This window comes from Perna viridis, chromosome 7 (genome assembly GCF_037379345.1).
Source record: "Perna viridis isolate PV_CMFRI_1.1 ecotype Kerala chromosome 7, ASM3737934v1, whole genome shotgun sequence".
In the NCBI taxonomy this organism is placed as follows: domain Eukaryota; kingdom Metazoa; phylum Mollusca; class Bivalvia; order Mytilida; family Mytilidae; genus Perna; species Perna viridis.
The window spans coordinates 12,358,175-12,379,211 of NC_142451.1; the positions used below are offsets into that span (position 1 = coordinate 12,358,175).

General features: G+C 34.1%; 1 protein-coding gene across 4 annotated transcripts in view; it reads left to right on the top strand.

Annotated features, from left to right (window-relative positions):
• LOC148611363 (FIGNL1-interacting regulator of recombination and mitosis-like) overlaps positions 1-21,037 on the top strand; it is a 45,799-nt gene that overhangs the window by 21,136 nt on the left and 3,626 nt on the right. For 3 of the 4 annotated variants that reach the window (XM_088591851.1, XM_088591854.1, XM_088591855.1), the window contains 15 exons: positions 139-225; positions 481-556; positions 3,068-3,152; positions 4,072-4,207; positions 7,527-7,678; positions 8,733-8,881; positions 10,239-10,319; positions 10,964-11,059; positions 11,965-12,028; positions 12,526-12,607; positions 13,424-13,506; positions 13,778-13,919; positions 17,434-17,616; positions 17,852-18,073; positions 18,527-18,640. In XM_088591851.1, coding sequence (XP_088447977.1) covers positions 139-225; positions 481-556; positions 3,068-3,152; positions 4,072-4,207; positions 7,527-7,678; positions 8,733-8,881; positions 10,239-10,319; positions 10,964-11,059; positions 11,965-12,028; positions 12,526-12,607; positions 13,424-13,506; positions 13,778-13,919; positions 17,434-17,616; positions 17,852-18,073; positions 18,527-18,640 — 1,752 coding nt within the window. The remainder of the gene's footprint in view (positions 1-138; positions 226-480; positions 557-3,067; positions 3,153-4,071; positions 4,208-7,526; positions 7,679-8,732; positions 8,882-10,238; positions 10,320-10,963; positions 11,060-11,964; positions 12,029-12,525; positions 12,608-13,423; positions 13,507-13,777; positions 13,920-17,433; positions 17,617-17,851; positions 18,074-18,526; positions 18,641-21,037) is intronic. The other variant, XM_088591853.1, reaches the window with a different exon arrangement.

Sequence of the window (21,037 nt, forward strand, 5' to 3'; positions counted from 1 at the left end):
GCACCGTATGAGGGGAATTCAGATTTTTGGAGTCTCCTATTGAGCGGGAATAAGTAATGAGTCAGGATATCATGTACAACCTCATGTTATTTCAAGAACATTTCTTGTGTTTTATTATGTATGTTATATATTTTGTAGGTTAGTAATCAGCTATATGGAAACTTACTGGTGCAAGTTTCTGAACCACTCTCAGCATTATTCCGCAAAGCACACAGTTTACAGATGGTATGGTGATTGTATAAGACACAATATTTTAGTATTAAGAACTGTACATAACTTTTTCTATTTTGCTGTAGGAGTTTTCATAAAAAAAAAAATGACATTTTGTCTCACTGCTCCTCCAAGTAACTATTTTTTTTGTTTTGTTTCACTGATGCCATAGTTATATACCAGCATTTTAAGACAGCCTTATGTGATTTAAAGGAGAAGTATTTTAGTTACTAAACATGTCCCGAATTGTGACCTATTTTCTGATTCTAGATGTTCCTGAACATGCTGGATAAATTGATAGTAAGTGGCAGTATTACAGATGAAGGTGTTCAAAGTATCTGCTCAGGTGAGTATGTAAAGTCAGGACTATTACTTAACAATTTATACAAAGAGAGGTAACTCTACTCCTTGCTTTTGAATAGAAAAGAATCAAGGGCTGTTCCAGTAAAACATGAGGGACGGGGGAATGCATTTTCATTCTTTGTATATGGGTGGATGCTCAGGTCTCTTGACAAAATATAGTTTTATACAAAATATCAATGAAACTTGTATGGGTGACTCCCATTGTGAAAAATGCCTTCCCTGGATACATCATGTCTTTTTATTCAAGAGTGCAATTTTTTTTTTTTTTTTTTTTTTTTTTTATGTCCCCGCAACAATAAGTTGGGGGCATATTGTTTTACCCCTGTCCGTCCCGTAAGTTTTCCACACTTTTTTTGAAAATTCTTGATGATCTTGAACTGATTTTTTGTATGTTAGTCTTTCATGATTAGTTACAGATCGAGTCAAAGTTTCGTTCCGCAGGGTTCGACGTTAACTTTTATATTCACTTGTCCAGTCGGGCAAGTGACATGTGATTCACTTGCCCGAAATATTGAAATACTTGCCCGGAACTTTCAAGTGTCCCCTGCTTGGCCATGCTTACTCCCTCGACACTTGGGGAGAACTGATTAATTGCAAGCCAAATAAATCGAAAAGCCGTCATATTTTTTGCGGGAATAAGGGGTAAAACAAGAAGCAAAGAAATTACAAGTATTCATGTGAGGAGTTTTTATTTCACATCTTTAGTTTACCAAATGGACAACAATAACTATCTTCAATAGAATTTTATTTCTCTTTTTCTCTCATATTTTCGAAGTTTTCGATACAGATTTCTTACAGTTTTCCAAAGTAAGAAATTCCATAAATAAATCGCGATGTTCAATTGGATAACGAAAATAGATGTACAATTGGACGCATCTGATTGGTCGACATTAATGTCATACGATCTATTTTTGGCAAATGGAAAATCAGAAAACTATCCAATGATAATCTATGTCAGCAAGGTCGGGAAGAACGGCGAACTATACAGAAGTAATTTTCGATGTTTTAGAGCTGCGATGATCAGAAATAATGTAATTTGGGCACATATTTTTTTCACTTGCCCAGTCGGGCAACTTTGATGTCGTTTTTACTTGCCCAGACCAGCGATTTACTTGCCCCGGGCAATCGGGCAACCGTTAATGTCGAACCCTGTTCCGCTATGCTGAGTTTTACCAAAATTATGGGTCCACAACTTAAAAAATTCCATGGAAATAACAGTTTTCCGCACTTTTTTTGTAAACCCTTGAAGATATTGAACTGATTTTTTGTATGTGAGTCTGTCATGATTAGTTACAAATCGAGTGTAAGTTTCATTCTTCTATGCTGAGTTTTACCAAAATAAGGGGCCCTGCACTTTAGAAATTGTATTGAAATAATAGTTTTTTGCTTTTTTTTTTGTAAATGCTTGAAGATATTTGACTGGTTTTTTGGTATGTGAGTTTGTCATGATTAGTTACAGATTGAGTTTAAGTTTCGTTCAGCTATGCTGAGTTTTACTCAAAACTACATGCGGTGGGCATCATTTGTATCTCACAGACACAATAACAGATCTGACCAAGTGCTTTTTACAATTATGAGTTATAATATAGCTGTATGAAGGTTAAATGCGGGGGTATCACTTTATTTAATTTTTTATTTTGCTTTAAATTTTATTAAAATTTGACACAGTCGTGTACTGATTAAAGTGTCTTGATGTGTTTAAAATGACCATCATGTTATCCATATCCAATTTGTTAACTCCCTTAAAGTGACAATATTAAGTCAGTAATTGTCAAGTGGTCTTTTTCTTCATATTTTATATCTTTTGTATCGAAATAACTCCAGCTTGCCTTAAGGTCTTCTGTAAGGGATATTTTCAAACCCCCACAAACTTAAGTTAGGACGATTGATAGGAATCACTTTGTTCATGAATCTATCCCATCTCTCATAAAGGCAACTTCTGAACTGCTGAATGAATTTTGTGAAAACTTTGGAAGAAGGTGAGAAGTTAAATAAAATACTCCATGGCATTTACTGGAATATGAGATGTGGCAAGATCAGTGTTAAATAACAGCCTTGTTCACATCATATTTTTTACCTTTCTGTCAAGCATGCAGCCGAACCGGTTAACTAATTAAAAGTTGATTCTGGACTGGATATGAAAATTTGCAGATTTAACCGTAATAAAAATTTCAGATGCGGGAGGGGTTTTAGGAAAATCCAGCATATTTTTTTATGTGCAATTCTCCATCCATCTGTGTGTCCATCTGTCAACGTCTCTTGTAAGCACAACTCATTCTTGACGTAACTTGACGTTTAATGTGCATGAAGGACAACTATATCTTTACATTACGTGCAAATGGATTTATTCCATTTTGTGGATCTTACATGATTATGTTCCAAGTGAAGCTAGTGGTATCTGTAGCTGATATAAGCAAAATCTGGTATGTAGATATCAATTAATATACCAACACTTTATTCTTATTTGTAATTTCCTATTACATCTTTATTTCAGTTAGTTACGGATTATTTGAAGTCTGTCAGATTGTTACTTCACTTGATGTTAAGCTGGTAGTTACACTGTGGAAGGCTATATCTAAGTAAGATTGTAAAAGTAACCAGTACTAGTTTGTTTAACTTTTATCTGAATGTTGGAATGAATGTTAACTGGGTTTGAAACAAACTTTCCAACTTTTTCAAATACACGATTTGCAGGCATTGCCATAATTGTTAATCCTCCCACATTTCAAGGGACTCCCACTTTCAAGCTCTGTCTCACACAAAGAGTGTGGCTCCTGCCTGGGAGGCTAAAAACTCACTCTTTGAAAGATTTATTATGCACTGTATAGCTCAGGTTCAACACTAGCAGTGGTCTGGTATCTTGTGATTACCTGATTTTAGAGAAGACTTCTTTGAAATTTAAAGTGGTAGTCCTTTAGTACTACATAATTTATCTATCCAATAGTCCTGTGGGCTACTTAGTCAAACCCTGCTGTGATTGAAATCACCCACCAAAAGAACATTTGAAGATGAACAAGTATATGTGCAATCCCTGAAATGTGTATCCTTTCATGACAAATCATTTTAATAAAATTATTGATACAGTATCCACTTCTTTGTTTTTATAGTTTTTGTTTTTAAATCTTATTATTTTAGGACAAAAAAAAATTGTCAGGCCAAGTCCCCCACATAGAAAAGTTGAAATTAGGGAGAACTCCCATGTATTCATTCTCTAAGGTTAACAGATATGTAATTGCTTACAATTTTATTTCAGAATTAGGTCATAGTTGATTTTGTTGCTGTGGAATAGTAGCATTGTGACCCATACATTTATGGTCAATTTTATGCTTAACACTTTATGTGAAATCTTTTTCAGGAACACTTCCATATATACAAATAGATGGTCAGAAACATATGAATATATTGTAAGAGCATTATCTGAGCACTGTTATTTCAGCTAGTGGTAAAGTTTGCATTTCACTTAACATTATTTGTAATTCTATAATAGATGTATTTTAGACATGTCATTCAGAAGAAAGAATATTTGAAACATCAGTTGGACATTGATAAGATGATTCAGTACCTTTGTTTAGAGATAACCAACGGATATAACTATCTGTTTCAACTTTTACCTCATTTCAACGAGGATGGCATTGTAAGTTCATTGAGACATCTTGCTTATTCTTGAAAGTCAGTTATATTAAGCATGTTAAAAGATATATAGAGTATTGTAAATTTGATAGAGTTAAAAAGAGCCTTATCAAAAATTCAATTAAACTTATTAAAAAGGCATTGTTGATAGGCAAAACTGTTGTTTATGAAAACAATTTTGTTGCGGATGATCAGTGTTTGAAGCGTTTGTTTGTGGTAGTCTGTTAAAAGGTTTCTGTATTTAGAATATCGGCTATGTTTTTTTTTCTTTTTATACCCCTTGCAAACTAAGTTAAGGAGGTATATACAAATCACCCAATCTGTCTGTACACATATTTTGTAAGCACAACTATTAATCTCTCACTGCCATGGATTTTTATGAAATTTTAAAGGGAGGGTAAGCATCATTTGTAGATATGCATGAAAGGAAATAATTATTGTCCAGTATCTATTAAGGAAGATAATCTAGGGAATTTATAAGCATTACTTCACCTAATCTGCTGGACAGATTTTCATGAAATTTTATGTGAATGTAAGGTGCCATATGAAGATATACTTGAGGGAAGAGGATTAATGAAGGGTCACTGTAAAGGAAGATATAAATAAAATAAATTTGCAAGTCCTCAGACTTTGATCATTCTGGAATCAACATCGAAATATAAACTTGCAATGGGAAAGTGTGAAAAAAGACAACAACCCAACCAGAAACTAAAAAAAAAGTATTTTGACCCACTTACCTTGTATAGGTGGATGTTTTTATGGTTCAGTACTATAGGCCAAAAAGCAAAAATATGTGTGTTAGAATTGTTGAGCATTAATGTCAATAATGTTAAGAATTGCTTAAGTGATCAGGACATAGTAACAGGTGATAAAGTGAGACATCACACGGTAAAGTTTAGTCCTGAACAGCAAAGAAAGCAAATGCTAGGAATTTCTGCATTTCACCGTAGATCAGTCGAGCATTTACAGAAGAGACTGCCACTTGGGAATGCCCTTATCATAAGTATTAGTTGTCTCAATCCATTGAAAAAGACTGGAACAGTCAGTGAGTCTTTCAGATGTATTCAACAAATAACCAGGCAACTAGAACCGTAATTGATCTTGTCTTAGTTACTGATGAGTGGAAATGTTATCAGTAGTATAGAAGTCTGCCTGTAGCAGCTGAGAACCAGAGAATTGACCATTACTGGAGTGAAGTATTTGACTTGAAAGGTGAAGATGGCAAAACTATCGGAGAAAGTAATTAAAACAGCTTTTGTATTGCCCTGTGGAAATGCAGCTGTAGAAAGGAGTTTGTCAGTGAATATTAATGTGGTCACTGATGATAGGACTTTGCTTTCAGAGCAAGCCATTAATGGCATACAAATGGTGAAGGATGTAGTTGCATTTTATGATCCTTAACATAAACAGCCATGAAATATACCTTACGAGGGATTGATCAAAGCTTGCTTTGAAAACTGCACATGCTTGCAGTGTTCTAGGATTCCTATTTCCCATTACCCAGGGCAAGTGAAATTTGGGTCAGGAAAAGTTAGGTACTTAGTTACACTTTCCCGTGGCAAGTTGAAAACTTCATATGCTGTAAGGATTTGTTTTGTTAAGAAAGCAGTCATTGACTGTGGGAAAGTTGATTTTATATGGATTTTTCCCAAGGAAACTACAATTTCAGAAAAATCCTAGAACACTGGCTTGTAACTAAGCAAGGATTGAAGAAGAAAGACACAAAAAAGAACTGGAATTGTCTGAAGCAAGGGAGAAAAGGGAAAATGAAGAAAGATTAAAGAGAAATGAAATGAAGAATTAGCAGGTACCAAAAAATTGCACAAAGAGAGCTACAACTTTCAGAAAGAGAAACACAAGTTAAGATTGATATAGATGCAGGCAGTGCCCTCCTTAAAGAAAGAAAAATTAAACTAGAAAAGATAATGAAGGAAAAAGACATAGATAGATCATCTCTTCAGGTTACCCAAATGATGATTGATACAGGTACAAGCAAATTAGAAAAAGCCTTAAAGGAGCTGGAAAAAATCAGAGAGAAACAAAAAGTGTTGGAGATTGAGAAAAGCTCAGTGTTACAAAAGGTCACTTCTTTTGGGGAAAAAGATGACAATGCAAGCAAAGCATGGTACAAAACATCATGAACACCATCATCTATAAAGTTAAAAAAAAAAAGCAGGATGACAAGGAAAGCAGTTCTAAAAGCAAGGAAGAGAAATCAACTAAGAGAAAGAGTGAACCAACTGCAGCACATGAAGAAGATAGAAAGGAACAGAAGCATTAATGACATTTTCATGTACTCATTAGACATTTTGAATATTTTTTTTTTTAATTTTAATGTGATGTAAAGAGTAACTTTATAATGGCTTAATGCAAATTAGGAAAAATAACAAAAGGGAGGAAAGGAAATGGCTGTTGGGGAGGAGAAGGCCATAATACATGTACTTAGAATAGAGGGTTATACATGTATATAGGTTTTGTATCAGGGATATAAGAGCTAGACTGTGCCTTTTGTTCTTTATTATATAAAGTTTTGGGGGTATATAGGTTTCACCCTGTCTGTCTGTTCTGTCAGAAATTTATGTTTGGACAAAAATTGGAGAAATGGTGGTTGTTGAACTAGGCATTTTTAAGCAAACCTTGGTCTTATGCATTGTCCACATCTCCTCCTTAACAACTTGCATAATTGTTATAAAACTTCATGAGGAGTAAGATTACCATATGGAGATATTCATATTGTCAGGAATTAATGTTTGGAAGAAATTGTGGAAATGACAGCTGTTGGACTTTTGGCATTTTTTCGGGAAAACTTGATCTGATGTGTTGTCGGCAACTCCTCCTCAACAACTGACAGGATTGTTATGAATCGTGATAGGGTGTTAGATTACCACATGAAGGTGTTCAAACTGTCTGGAATTTAGATATGGGTAGAAATTGTGAAAATGATGGCTGTCGGACTTATGTGTTTTTATCATTCGGTGTCCACAATTCCTCCTTGACTTGTAGGATTGTTATGAAACTCAGTTGGGCATATTGTCAGCAATTTGACATATTCTGTTATTGTGTTGTCAACATAAAATAGTACTAATTGCTGTTTGGAGTCAGCAGCAAATTGTGTGTCAAAAGTGTGTAGTCTATCCAAGATGAAAATTGTGTCCAATATGATTTGTGCTTCCACATTGGTCCCCAAATGTATAGGGTTCAACAGGCTGCAGGGGTATTAGTCTCATTAGGGGCAATGTCTAGTTTTATGTGTATATGACTGATTATGTACCTGTCTCTTGGACACTCCCCATATCTTTACTCAATAGTCAACAATTTTTCAGGCACTTTCCCAGGGAGATGAAAAAGGCTTTCAGAAATATTTGAAGATCTTAGGCTTTCAGATGAAGATCATGGTTAGCCTGGTTAGGGAGTATAGTGATTTTCTCTCAGTTTGTGGAGCAGATGTCTACAGAATCCTTGTTCATTTACAAAGGTAACCTACATGTTTATTTTAATCTTCTTGTCATTCTGTTTCTTTAAAATTAATTTCACTTTTCACAACATCTTTTTTACAGAATATTTTAGAATTTAGTACATATTAGTTGTATGTGATTTTCTTTTTTTTTTTTGTAAATTGCCAGGCTCCAATATTTTTATTACCCGGTTTGATGGGTAGACTGTAAATTATATATATTTTTAAAATACTTTTTTTAACAAATAATTCAAGATATAGTTAGTGCATAGCTATGATTTGATGAACTATATCATCTGTTATGTAGCTTACACTGGGACTATAAGTTGGGGTCTCCTCAGCACATTTGTGTATAACCTCTTGTTATGATTAAGAACATTGGCATTTGCTTATATTCTCAACATCAATTGTCATTTTTAGTAATTGGTATTCAGAGCCAACAAATCTCCTAGGATGATTATATATCAGACATTTTTTTCCGCTTTTTAGCGGAATTCCGCTATTTTAAATCCAGATTTTACTGTTACGATTCTTTTTTTACTGTATATTTACTTCCAGTTTTGCCAATTTCCCATTTGTTTGTAGACCTTGTAAACTCATGTCTGATATATGTAATGCATTATCTGATATGTTTTAGACTTAATGCTTTGAGAAAGAATATGAGCATTCTATAAAAAAAAATATTTGAAACAATGTTATTATTCTCATTAAAATATGTCAATGCTGGCCTTTAGCCACTAGCCCGAAGCCTTGGCTGGTAAAAATTATTCAGGCCAGTGAAATGATGTGTATTTTTCTTGTTTTAGGCTAGTTGAATCCTAAATAGTCCTTTATTATTCGGGCTGGTCATTGAGAATTTTGAAGGAAAGAACTGATATTTGTCTAACACTTACAACAATACATAGTAGTTGAAAAATTTTAAAAATACATTGTCAACTTTTTGATGTCTGAAAAGAACATGGCTTTTTAAAACATTTTCGATGCTTATCAAAAGAAAGCATATACACTACAACAGTGAATAACAAAGCAAGTGGTCTTCTGAATGTGACACCTTAGTTCTTGTTATTTTCTTTAGGATGATGCCACCATGTCTCAATAGAAAGTTTGTTGACAGTCAACATTGTGAAGAAATACAGCGGCAACTTCTGAATGCTACGGAACCTCTTGTTTCATATCTACTTACAAATGTCAAGTTTGTTGAAAGTTTGACCAGTCACGTGGTCTGTAAGTCACTCGTCAATTTTACTGACAGTCATTAAAGAGTTAACTTGATGGTTTGTCATAATTTCATATTAGGAAGAATGGTTGTGATTCCAATGTTTACAGTTTACCTCTCAGTAACCTATTGTTTAGTTGACCACAAAGTTTTTCTCTCATGGAGTATTGTTACCATGGCTTTTTTATTATGACATTAAAAAGTTGCAGTCATTTAATGTTGTGGTTGTCGTCTGTAGACAATTCATGTTCAGACTATAATTTTAGAATAAGTATGTAGATCTTTATGAAGCTATACCACAAGGTGCCATACCCCAAAAAGAAGCTTGGGATTGTGACTTGAACTGATAAGGAATAAGGGGCCCTAAGGAGGCAGAAACAAACATTTTCCTGATGTACAGAAAAAAAAACTTGAATGAAAGTGAATGGATCTTTTTGAAACTGTTACAAAAGTGCAATACCCCCAAAGTTAGACTGGGGTTGATTTTGTGGTTTTTGCTTATTAAGGGTCAAAAAGGGGCCACTGGGATTCTGTGTCAAAAATTTATGAAGAGATGTATCAAGCTTGAATGGTGTGTTCAAACTGGCCTCAACTGTTCAGGTTCAACCACTAAGATTGTATCAAGCTGTACCCTGCAAAGCATTTTATTTGTTATTGAAGACAGGTTATCTGTTTACCAGCATTTAGTGAGTTTGGCTCATGATATCAACAATATTTTTTTCTGTGAAACATAGTTTCCACATTAGCACTTCAAACATCTTGATTAAACAAGAAGAAAATAACTGGAAATGTACAAAAAACGTACTTTCTTATTTTTTGTTTTAATTAATCAATTGCATTAATTTATTACTGCAAATAACTTCATTCATTATGGAATACATTTTAAGCAGTGTGCAAGTGGTGAAAAATAAATAGTAGCAAAATATAATTTATATCCCAAAACAAGAAAATTAAAATAGATAACAGTGTTCTTGGAAGATATTCCTATAAACACTGATTTTCTCTTAACTGTCAATGGCCAAGGAATAAGTGCTTCAGATGCTTATCAGTCAATGGTAGAAGAATTTGTTTCAATTACTTAACAGTCAGTGACTGAAAAATGTCTGTTACAGCTGCTCAACAGTCAGTGACTGAAGAACTCTTGTTTCAACTGCTTACCTATCAATGACTGAAGAATGTCTGTTTCAGCTGCTCAACAGTCAATGGCTGAAGAACTCAGTTTCAACTGCTTAACAATCAATGATCATGGAACTTGTGTTTCAGCTGCTTAACAGTCAGTGACTGTAGAACTTGTTTTTCAGTTGCAAATAATCAGTGAGTGAAGAATTCAGTTTCATTTGCTAAACAGGAGAATTTTTGTTTCAGTTGAACAGTTGTCTCAAGAAAACAGTCTTCCACATTTATTATTGACTATACAAGTTTTAGATTTAGTTCCTAAACTGTCTGGTGAGTAGAACATAAAATGACTTAGCCTTCCAAAAAGAACCTTAGGCCATACAAAAAAATGCCTAGGTTCTCAGGCCACTTTGTTTTTTTATTTCCTGATTTTACCTTTATAAAAATTGCAGATGCAGGATGGTTTTTAGGGATGCAGCAGGGCCTGAGAACCTAGCATATTTTTTTTTTTTTTTTTTAGCCTTAGAAAAGTTTTCTAATTTGAAAGATGTTGTCTGAAAACAAAGCTTTATTTAAATATAGTATATTCTCGGGGATTCTTCTGGGTTGAATATTGTTTATTGAAGCCCTTGAGTCAACATAATTTTTCAATCATCTAAAAAGATTTTGAGTCAAAAAAATTTTTGGCAATGAACATGCTTTCCAGATAGCATCATTCATACAGAATTGTATATATCTGTCACTTCACCTACCTGTGAGTTTTATTTACACAAAAAAATTATGCTTCAATCTTGACAAAAAGGTTAAAATGGTTTATTTGTGTGTACATGTACTTCAAAAATAGTTTTACAGGAGAGAACTACAGAACAAGAAGAAGATGTGAATGTTTAAATCTCTGAACACATATTTTCTCAAACAAAATCTGCACCATAATATAGTTGTCCTGTATTTCTACTCATTTCTCTTCTTTTCAGGAAAAGATTTAGACCATTGGTTGGTTCCTCTGAACAATCCAGAGGATACCCAAAGATTCAGACTTGTAGATACTATTTTTATCTGTGTTGAAAAGTGTAAGTTTATAATAGTTGCTGAGCATGTGTGATATGTACTTCTGTGAGGTAAGGTTTAGGATAGAACAAAATTATTTCATGCCAAAGATTTGGCATACATAAAATACTGCTCCACAGTTAAGACAAAAGAGTCTTTTTATCACATATTCACCTTGTCCAGACATGATATGTCATTCTTTATGTCTGTTTGAATTTTTTTACAAAAATCTTGGCTCCAAAGGGATGGATTGGTTTCAAATTATATAGATGAGGCATATGCTGACAGCGATTTTGGGTTGCTGTCTCATTACAACTTCTTGTACTAGTTGTGGTATGTGTACTTTATGTTAGCATTTGGGGATTGGTTATTAATGAATATATTTCTAAATTTCTTATAGATAAGGCTTTTGTTGTTGAATGTCTAGAATAATTACACTAGTATCAATGTTGTAAAACTTACAAGAGAGATTTTGTTATCTTAAAGATTTGAATAGGTTTGAAAAACATCTAAACATTTGGAACAATAAATGGATGTGTCCAACACTAGAAGTTATTTGTTAATGTTGAAAATCAGTGAAATAAATTCATGTTTTATATACCCCGCACACAAAGTCTGGGGAGTATATAGATATCTACCAATCTGTCTGCCCATCCAACTGTCTGTCAACATTTCTTGTAAGAGCAACTCCTCCAAAACCATTCAAGGGATTTTTATGAAGTTTTATAGGAAGGTTGGGCATCATTTGTAGATGTGCATGAAGAAATTTAGTTACTGTCAGAGGACTCCAAAGGAAGATAATCAAACATGTTAAAAGCTCATGAGAACAACAACTTCTAAACCATTCAAGGGATTTTGAGTACTGGAATGCAGCTGTTTTATTGCTAAAATATGTCATTCAAAAACTTTTTTTTCCATTTTTGACCAGGTACTGTAGAGTTCAGTTTACCTGTCAACTTACCTGGGCATACCAGCAGTAGTAAGAAAGAAAAGTAAGTCAATTACAAGGTGGTTTTAGATAAGTAAAATATGAATAGCTATTTTTATACCCCACTCAACCAGTGAGGAATACATTGGAATCACCCTCATTATTTCAGTCCAAATTTTGTAGGAATTAGCTCGACTTCCTTAGGATGGATAGATTTTCAAAATTGGTTTTTGGCTTTATATAAAAGGTGCATATGTTATATCAATTTTCTGTTTTATGGGACTTTACTTGTTTTCACTTTATCAAATGATAAGAGAAAATTTTTCATTTCAGAAACTTTAAATGACCAAAAAGACGGGTTGTCACATCATGCTCAAGCTGTTTATCAATGTTTACCAAATTTTGGTCCATGAGATTTTTCAATAAGTGATTTTTCATTTATCTTTTTGACTAAAAAAAATTTCCATTGAATGAATGGAATTGAAGGCTTAACCTACTAACACTGTATTACCCCCAGACCACAAGTACATGTATTTAAACATAATACTAATCTCATTTCAGGGAAGTCAGTCTGTATGATGAAGTATGTGTTCATATCTGTGGATTTATAGGAAGTTTGCCTGCCAGTAGTTTCAGTAAAGTAGTAAGAGCGATTTTGAATTTTAATGTGCATATTTATTATTATAAAGTTATCATTTTTAATTATAATGAGATAATGAATTCTTTGATAGCAAAATAAGTTCTGTTTTGATAATTTAGATATTTAAAAAAAGGGATGGGGTTTAAATCATACTGGTAATAGTTAAGTCATAATAAGTGAAAACACAGGACTTGAGGAAATTTTCAACTTTAGATATTTTTATGAAACCTAGTCCTTCTAAAAGTTTAACTTAACCCATATTTCTAAATAAACATGAAGTTCCATTAGGGACTATTCATAGATTAAAAAACCATTTAACAGACATTAGCATTAATGGTACAACTTTTACAATGTTATGAAAGCTTCAAAAAAATGTTTAACTTGAAAGATTTTTTTTTTTTGGAAAATGAAAGCAGTGCCTGTTTCTTGGTTTATTTGTTGGCATGGCAGACTCATTACATTTTTCCTTGGGGTTATGAAAATACTGAAAAAAGAAATCAGATATCCTCAAGATATTCTAATTGAATGCTGGAGGTCTATCTCAGTTGATTTGAGTGGTCCTTTATATCAAGATGAATGATATGGTCCCAAGATTCTTCAAAAAATGTTGGTGAAAAAATGTATTGAACCCTATGGAATCAATGATTACATTCTTGGGGCCAGTCATATTAAGAACTTTAAATAGTTAGTAGTCACTGTTGGACTAGTGTAAAGTATGGTCTGTTTCATTGATCAAAAGTACTTATACTGCATTGTATATTTCAGGAAGATGTATTGATAACAAACCTTCTATCTGTTAATGCAGTCTGTTCATTTCAGGAAGAGGTATTGATAACAAACCTTCTATCTGTTAATGCAGTCTGTTCACAACTAGCTGCTGACGTTTGGTGTTTCTTGGTCAGGTAGGTTTTATTTCTATTTAACATTGACAAAGTTTCTTTTGTTCACAGTTTCTTGTCTTAACCAATTTTGGTTGCTGTCCTGTATAAATTATCTGTTATGTAGGATTTCACCAGTTTTCACTATATGGAATTACAATGATTACAATGTTTACCATTGAGTTTGTACTTAATGTAACAAGGTTATTGGAATCCTTGATAAAACTTGAATATTCAGTTATTGTATGTAATTTTAGAATAAAGTCAAAATTACTGTTTATTTACTATTTAATAGATATGGTACAGCTGAACTATGTGATATACATGTGAAGCTTCTGTTAGAAGTACTGAAAGACATTCAAGGTCACAGTGTACAATACAGAAATGTTACTGTGCTGATAAATAGAATGATCAAGTTTCTGGCCAAAGAACATCGGGTACGGTAGACAGATTTAGAACTTAGGGGTGGTATTTTAAGGATAAACTTAATAGTGATATAATTGGTACTGCCATGGTGATTGGTACTTGAATATCATGCAGGTTTTTAACCTGAAATTTTAGCTTGGTAGGCAATGTAGCTCTTTACAATCACAGTATAAATTTTAGTAGCCCTCACCAAGTTTCAGGCGCAACTAGTGAGTAGGTCACTAATTTAAAACCCTTCTGTGTGATTCTGACTACCTTTATTGACTGATGAAGCAAACCATATTAGAAATTTGGTTCTTTTTGTATATTTACATAAATGTATGTTTTAAAAAATTTTGAGGGTTTACACACTGAGGAATTACCACTTTAAAGCAACATACTAAAGTGCAACCTCGATTAAGCGGACACCATTTGGGGAAAGATAAAAGTGAGGTGAACTGACAGGTGAATTTTTATAAGAGGTTTAGTCAAATGCTGCAATTTTAAGTCCAAAATGGAAAGTTGAATAGATATGCATGCATTTGTCTGCTTTGTATGTATTTTTTTTAAGAGAGAGAGAGAGAGAGAGAGATACTTACTTGAAACAGTATCGTATGGTACGACTAGTTGATATTTTCTGACCTGACTGATATATTTTCTCTATAAACTAATATAAACTTTATTTAATTATTTTTTACCTTTTATTGAGTTAACTTCCACACCTTTTCATAATTACTTTAAGTGTACATGTATTTGTTTTCATTAGCAAAATCAATCAGGCTAACTGATCAATAAATAATTAACCCCCTTATCTGTCTGTCCCTCTGTCCACATTTCTTGAAAGCAAAACTCCTCCTAAATCGCTCAAGGGACTTTGATTTTGATGAAACTTTATAGGAAGGTTGGGCCTGATGTGTAGATATGCATGAAGAAATATAGTTCCTCAACTTACTGATAGGGGACTCTAAAGGGAGATAATCAAACTTAAGGGTTATACATGTTAAAACCTTGTAAGGGCAACCTCTTAAACCATTCAATGGATTTTGATGAAACTTTTTAGGATTATTGGGCATCATATGTAGATGTGCATGAAGGAGTGTAGTTACTGTCAGAGGTTAGAGGGGTGGGGACTCCAAGGGGAGATAATCCAACTTAAGAGTTTTACATGTTGAAACCTCGTATGTGCAACTCCTTCTTAATCATTGAAGGGATTTTGATGAATTTTGCAACATTTACATTGTGCATGAAGAAATACAGTTTCTGGCAGGGACTCCAAAGGGAGATAATCCATATTTTGAATTTTAAATGTTAAACCCTCATAAGCACAACTCCCTTTAAACCATTTCAAAGAATTTTTTTTGTTTTTGTTTTTGTTTTTTGTTTGTTTTTGTTTTTGTTTTTGTTTTTTTTTTTTTATTAGCTTGCTCATAGTATTCCTAGTTGATCATAGAAGAAGTTCTGAAAGATAGCAAAATAATTGTATCTAGATGGACTTTATTGTTTGACTTTTCATTGTTCAGTTATTAGGATTTAGAAACTTCCGTTTCATTCCAAACACATATTTGTAATTTGTAGTTTCTTTCTTTTTTAATTTAATGCTTTACTTTCTTCTTTGATAAACTGAACTTAGGTACTAAAGGTTGATTTTATGAGGAAATACATTTTAGTTGTTAGGTTCTAAAATACTTTAAGTTAGTTTGTTTGTTGGGGTTTAACGTCCGAGCAGCAATATTTCAGCTATATTCAGACGATGAACATGAAATTGATGATAAAATGAACATGAAATGATAAAGGGATGGGACACAAGGACAATGGGGTAGACAAATTTTGATTGCCACTGGAAATAGGGAGAGGTGGGTAGGGTCGGGCAATTTAGTCTCCTGTGGTGGAGTCCTATGGTTCCTACTCCGGGAGAATACCACAGTAGGGTTCTTAAACGTGCGAGGAACGTGACATCTTTCCCAACACGGTGCACCACTATGGTTTGCGGTCAGGTTTTCCGTATTATAGCCTGACAACCCCAGCATGTAACACGCTAGGGGTACCCCATTCCACCACCTGGGCACACATCCCAGTTGCTCTGTGGGCAAAGCGACCTAGCCCCCGGCTAGGGTTCTGAGCACTATTTAGTCGCCTCTAAAATACTTTAAGGGCAGGACCCTGGTATTTGACTGAAAATGCTGTTTACAGATGTTCCACAATTTAGAACTTCAGAAAATTATTTTTGCGAATAATACTGAAAGTATTAAGATGATTTCTATTTTCATGAAGATATAAAGATATGCCCACCACACAAAGTTATTCAGGTATGATTTCTATTTTCAAAAAGATAAAGAACATTATTCACCAGACAGAGATATTAAGTTATAGTGATTTCTATTTTCAGGAAGATTATATGATTTTGGCTTTGCTAATGAGAAACAGAGCAATTTGTACTCAAATGGCATTTTAGTTTTTCACTGATGTCTCAACCATCAGGAATATGTCAGACTCCCTATAACACAAGCTGTGTGTCTTCATTAAAAACTTCAAACAGTCCCTTCCTACATCATTTGTTACATTCATGTTTCATAACATCTACATAAATAGGACATTGTTGACGCTCCTTCTACATAAACAGGACATTGCTGACACTCCTACATAAACAGGACATTGCTGACGCCTCTTCTACATATATAGGACATTGCTGACACTCCTTCTACATAAATAGGACATTGCTGACACTCCTACATAAACAGGACATTGCTGACTCTCCTACATAAACAGGACTTTGCTGACGCTTCTTCTCCATAAACAGGACATTGCTGACACTTCTTCTACATAAACAGGACATTGCTGACACTCCTATATAAACAGGACATTGCTGACATTCCTCTACATAAACAGGACATTGCTGACACTTCTACATAAACAGGACATTACTGACACTCCTTCTACATAAACAGGACATTGCTGACGCCTCTTCTACATATATAGGACATTGCTGACACTCCTTCTACATAAATAGGACATTGCTGACACTCCTACATAAACAGGACATTGCTGACTCTCCTACATAAACAGGATTTTGCTGACGCTCCTTCTCCATAAACAGGACATTGCTGACACTTCTTCTACATAAACAGGACATTGCTGACACTCCTATATAAACAGGACATTGCTGACATTCCTCTACATAAACAGGACATTGCTGACACTTCTACATAAACAGGACATTACTGACACTCCTTCTACATAAACAGGACATTGCTGACACTCCTACATAAACAGGACATTGCTGACACTCCTTCTACATGAACAGGACATTGCTGACACTCCTACATAAACAGGACATTGCTGACGCTCCTACATAAACAGGACATTGCCGACACTTCTACATAAACAGGACATTGCTGACACTCCTACATAAACAGAACATTGCTGACACTTCTTCCCTATTATACCCACCAGACATAGATATTCAGCTATGGTGATTTCTATTTTCAGGAAGATATTATATATACCCACTAGACATAGATATTCAGCTATGGTGATTTCTATTTTCAGGAAGGTATTATAAAGATATACTCACCAGACAGAGATATTCAGCTTTGGTCAGCCCTATCTATATCAGGCTTTACATCTACCAATGCTAGAAACATTGTGGATGCTCTGCTCAGTCATTGCATTAAAGTCATACATAACTTTTCCAATACAACAGAAAAGGATGATAAATGTTGTTTTAGCCTTGTAAGTATAATAGTACTTTTAACTTTATTAATGCAAACATAAGACCATTTGGCCATAGCATTACATAACATCTCAAAACAACAGAATAAATAAATGAGGCAATTCATATTTATTAATAGCAAAAACTTTTTTTTATTGAACTTGTTACCAAGTTCATTGTATAAGCTAGTGTATAGCCGTCAAATATGTTTGTGCAGAATATTTTAGTTGTTGTCAAAATATGTTTTGTTCACAGATATCAGCAATAGATGTGCTACTGAACATCTTCTCAAACATTAATGTTGTGGAAAAGTATGTGATGCCTGATGCCCAATCAACTATTGTTACCAAGGCAACCTGTCTTGTCAACAGCATTTCTGATTGGACAATTATACCTCTGACTAGAGTTTGTCTTGCCAAGATTATTCAACTTTTTAGTTATATTGTTCAATATCTAAATAACAAAGAAGTATTAGATGTGAGTAATAATTATATTCAATAATTCAGACAATTTTGAAATGACCAGCATAATACCAAAAAAAAACTATAATTTTAGCAAGCTGTGCAGTCATGCATGAGTTGAGAACACCATGCACAGGAGCAGATTGAATATTACCACAGATGAAAAATAAGTAAAAAATTAAAATTTAAATGGCAATGAAGTGGCTTTCTCAATAATATCATTCATTAAGCAGGGTATTTTTCCATAAGTTAAATTACATTAAATAATATTAAATTATGTGTATATGTTCTGTTGTTTATAGGGCATTAATCTCTCACCTCACATATCCTCTTCTTGCCCACTGACACATAGAGTCTTGATACACTGTCTTCACTTATGTGTATCCTTGACTGCCATTCTTGCTTATGCCCAATTTCTCCATCCCAGTTATGATCTTTCTTTAAAGCTTTGTTTTTAATTTCCTTACAGATTTTACTACTTGTGTCATCAACATTAAAGCAGATTTCCGACCAGTATTTGAAAATATCAGTGACAGGATTTTTACAACAGCTTGGGAAATTAAAAATTTCTCCTTCATTTGAGGTGAGATTCATATCTGTTAACCTTTTGAACAAATCATGTGGGAGATTCTTCCCTATCAATACTCACACATGTGAGAGATTTTTACATAGCAGCAAATTTTTTTTACTAAAAAATTATAGTAATTGTAACCTCCCATATATCTTACAATTTTATGTGGGAGATTCTGATTTTTCATATACAGAGGAAGGAGGAAGATGTTTACAAAATGCTTGAATTTTTAATCAATAACATATTTGTTGAGTGTGGTGGACATGTTTTTCAACAAACGGTCGGCATTCCAGTGGGAACAAACTGTGCTCATTTACTTGCTGACCCATTCCTTCACTCGATTGATTGATTGATTGATTGTTGGAGTTTAATGCCCGAGCAGCAATATTTCAGCTCTATTCAGGCAATGAACATGAAGTGGATGATGAAATTAACATGAAATGATGATGAAATTAAAAAATGGGATGGGACACCAGGATAATGGGGTCGACAAATTTTGATTGCCACTGGAAATAGGGAGAGGTGGGTAGGGTTCTTTAACGTGCGAGGAATATGGCATCTTTCCCAACACGGTGCACCACTACGGTTTGCAGTCAGGTTTCCTGTATTATAGCCTGACAACCGCAGCATGTAATATGCCAGGGGTACCCTATTCCACCACCTGGGGCACACAACCCAGTTGCTCTGTGGGCAGAGCACCCTAGCAACCTGGTTAGGGTTCTGAGCACTATTTAGTCACCTTTTACGACGAGCTTAGCACTGCTGCAGGCCTGTTCTTTTGACACCCGGACCTGCACAGGGCTTCACTCTTATGAGGCTGACTTTATAGCTGATCTGATCCGAAAGAAAGAATGTTGTTTGGCTAGATTCTTTAATCTCAGTTTCCGCTATATAGATGATGTATCCTAATTTCGGGGATTTGATACATCACATCTGCCCCAAAGAACTTGAGATAAAGGATACTACAGACATTCTGAAGTCAGCCTTCTATCTTGACACATACTTAGAAATCGATGGTAAAGGAAAACTATTGACCAAACTTTACGACAAACATGATGACTTTTCATTCAGAATTGTCAACTTTCCTTACCCTACCGGTGCACCTGGTCCATGCTCCCAGTTTTAAGTGGAGTCCGAGTTGCTCATTTACTTTTGTTACTTTGTATGTACTGCTACTGATTTGTTCAAAGTGTCATAATTTCCCTTTCCTCGTTTGTCCAACCCAGACTTGACTTTTTATGAGCAACTCAGCAGGTGTCTCTAGAAAAGCAGAGGACAATTATCCTACCGGTGCACCTGGTCCATGCTCCCAGCTTTAAGTGGAGTCCGAGTTGCTCATTTGCTTTTGTTACTTTGTATGTATGATTTTAGTTACTTTATGTTCTTTGTTGTGTATGTCTGTTTTCCATGTCTGATCTTTGTCCCTGGATTACATTCTTTTGATTACCGCTATAACATTGGTTCCCTTGATTACCCTTTCATATATTTTGTGGTTTCCTCCCATGTTGGAGGGTTAACAGGTTTCTTATCAATTGAAGTTGTTAATGTGTTTTTGATAGTATTGGGAAGGTCTTAGCGTATTGAAGATGTGAAATTTGGTGATTTTTAGGCAAATATTTTGCATTTCTAATTTATGTGGATGCTAAATGGTGCACTAAGTACTTAAGCCTTAAGTAAATATTTTGCAGATTTATTTTGGTGTATTTTAGACAGACTGCTAAAACACGCACACAAAAACACTATACAGTATGTGCTTAGTTACCTGTGAAAGTAAGGTACAACTTTAGGATTTAATGTATCATATCAGAGATTTAAGACTGGTTTTTATACTTGTCTAAGTCTTTAGCTTTGATCTTTATCGTAAATATGATTTCTTATTTGAGAAATGGAAATTACTGTTCTGGGAATTAAATGTAAGTTCAATCATTATAATATATATTATCCCTGGCTTTGTAAAAATCTGGGATTTTGATTGGTTGATGGCACGTGTTTAAAAAAAAAAAAAAAAACATATACATGAGTGTAGCTAAGCCATATACTCCGACGTTGCAAGCTATTACCCCGGGGAAAGTCACATGGATGATTTCTACTCCATGTGACTTTTGTTTTCAATGAGAAATGAATTCTTTAGAAGCACTTACATGTCTGTTATTAAATTTCATCATTTATTCCTGATTCCATGAAACCCTGTAATATCCTCATCTCCTGTACTTTGATAAAAACATCTTCACTTAAAGAATTAAGCAGTTTTCTGTAGATCAAATTTTTTGCCTTTCTAGATGCAAAATATAAAAATATCAAGAATCATTTACCATTAAAATTAAGAATATTACTGAAGGAGGTATACCTGGGGTAAGGGACATAACTCTTACAAATCATTGGAATGCTCAAGTAATTATCAGAGTAACT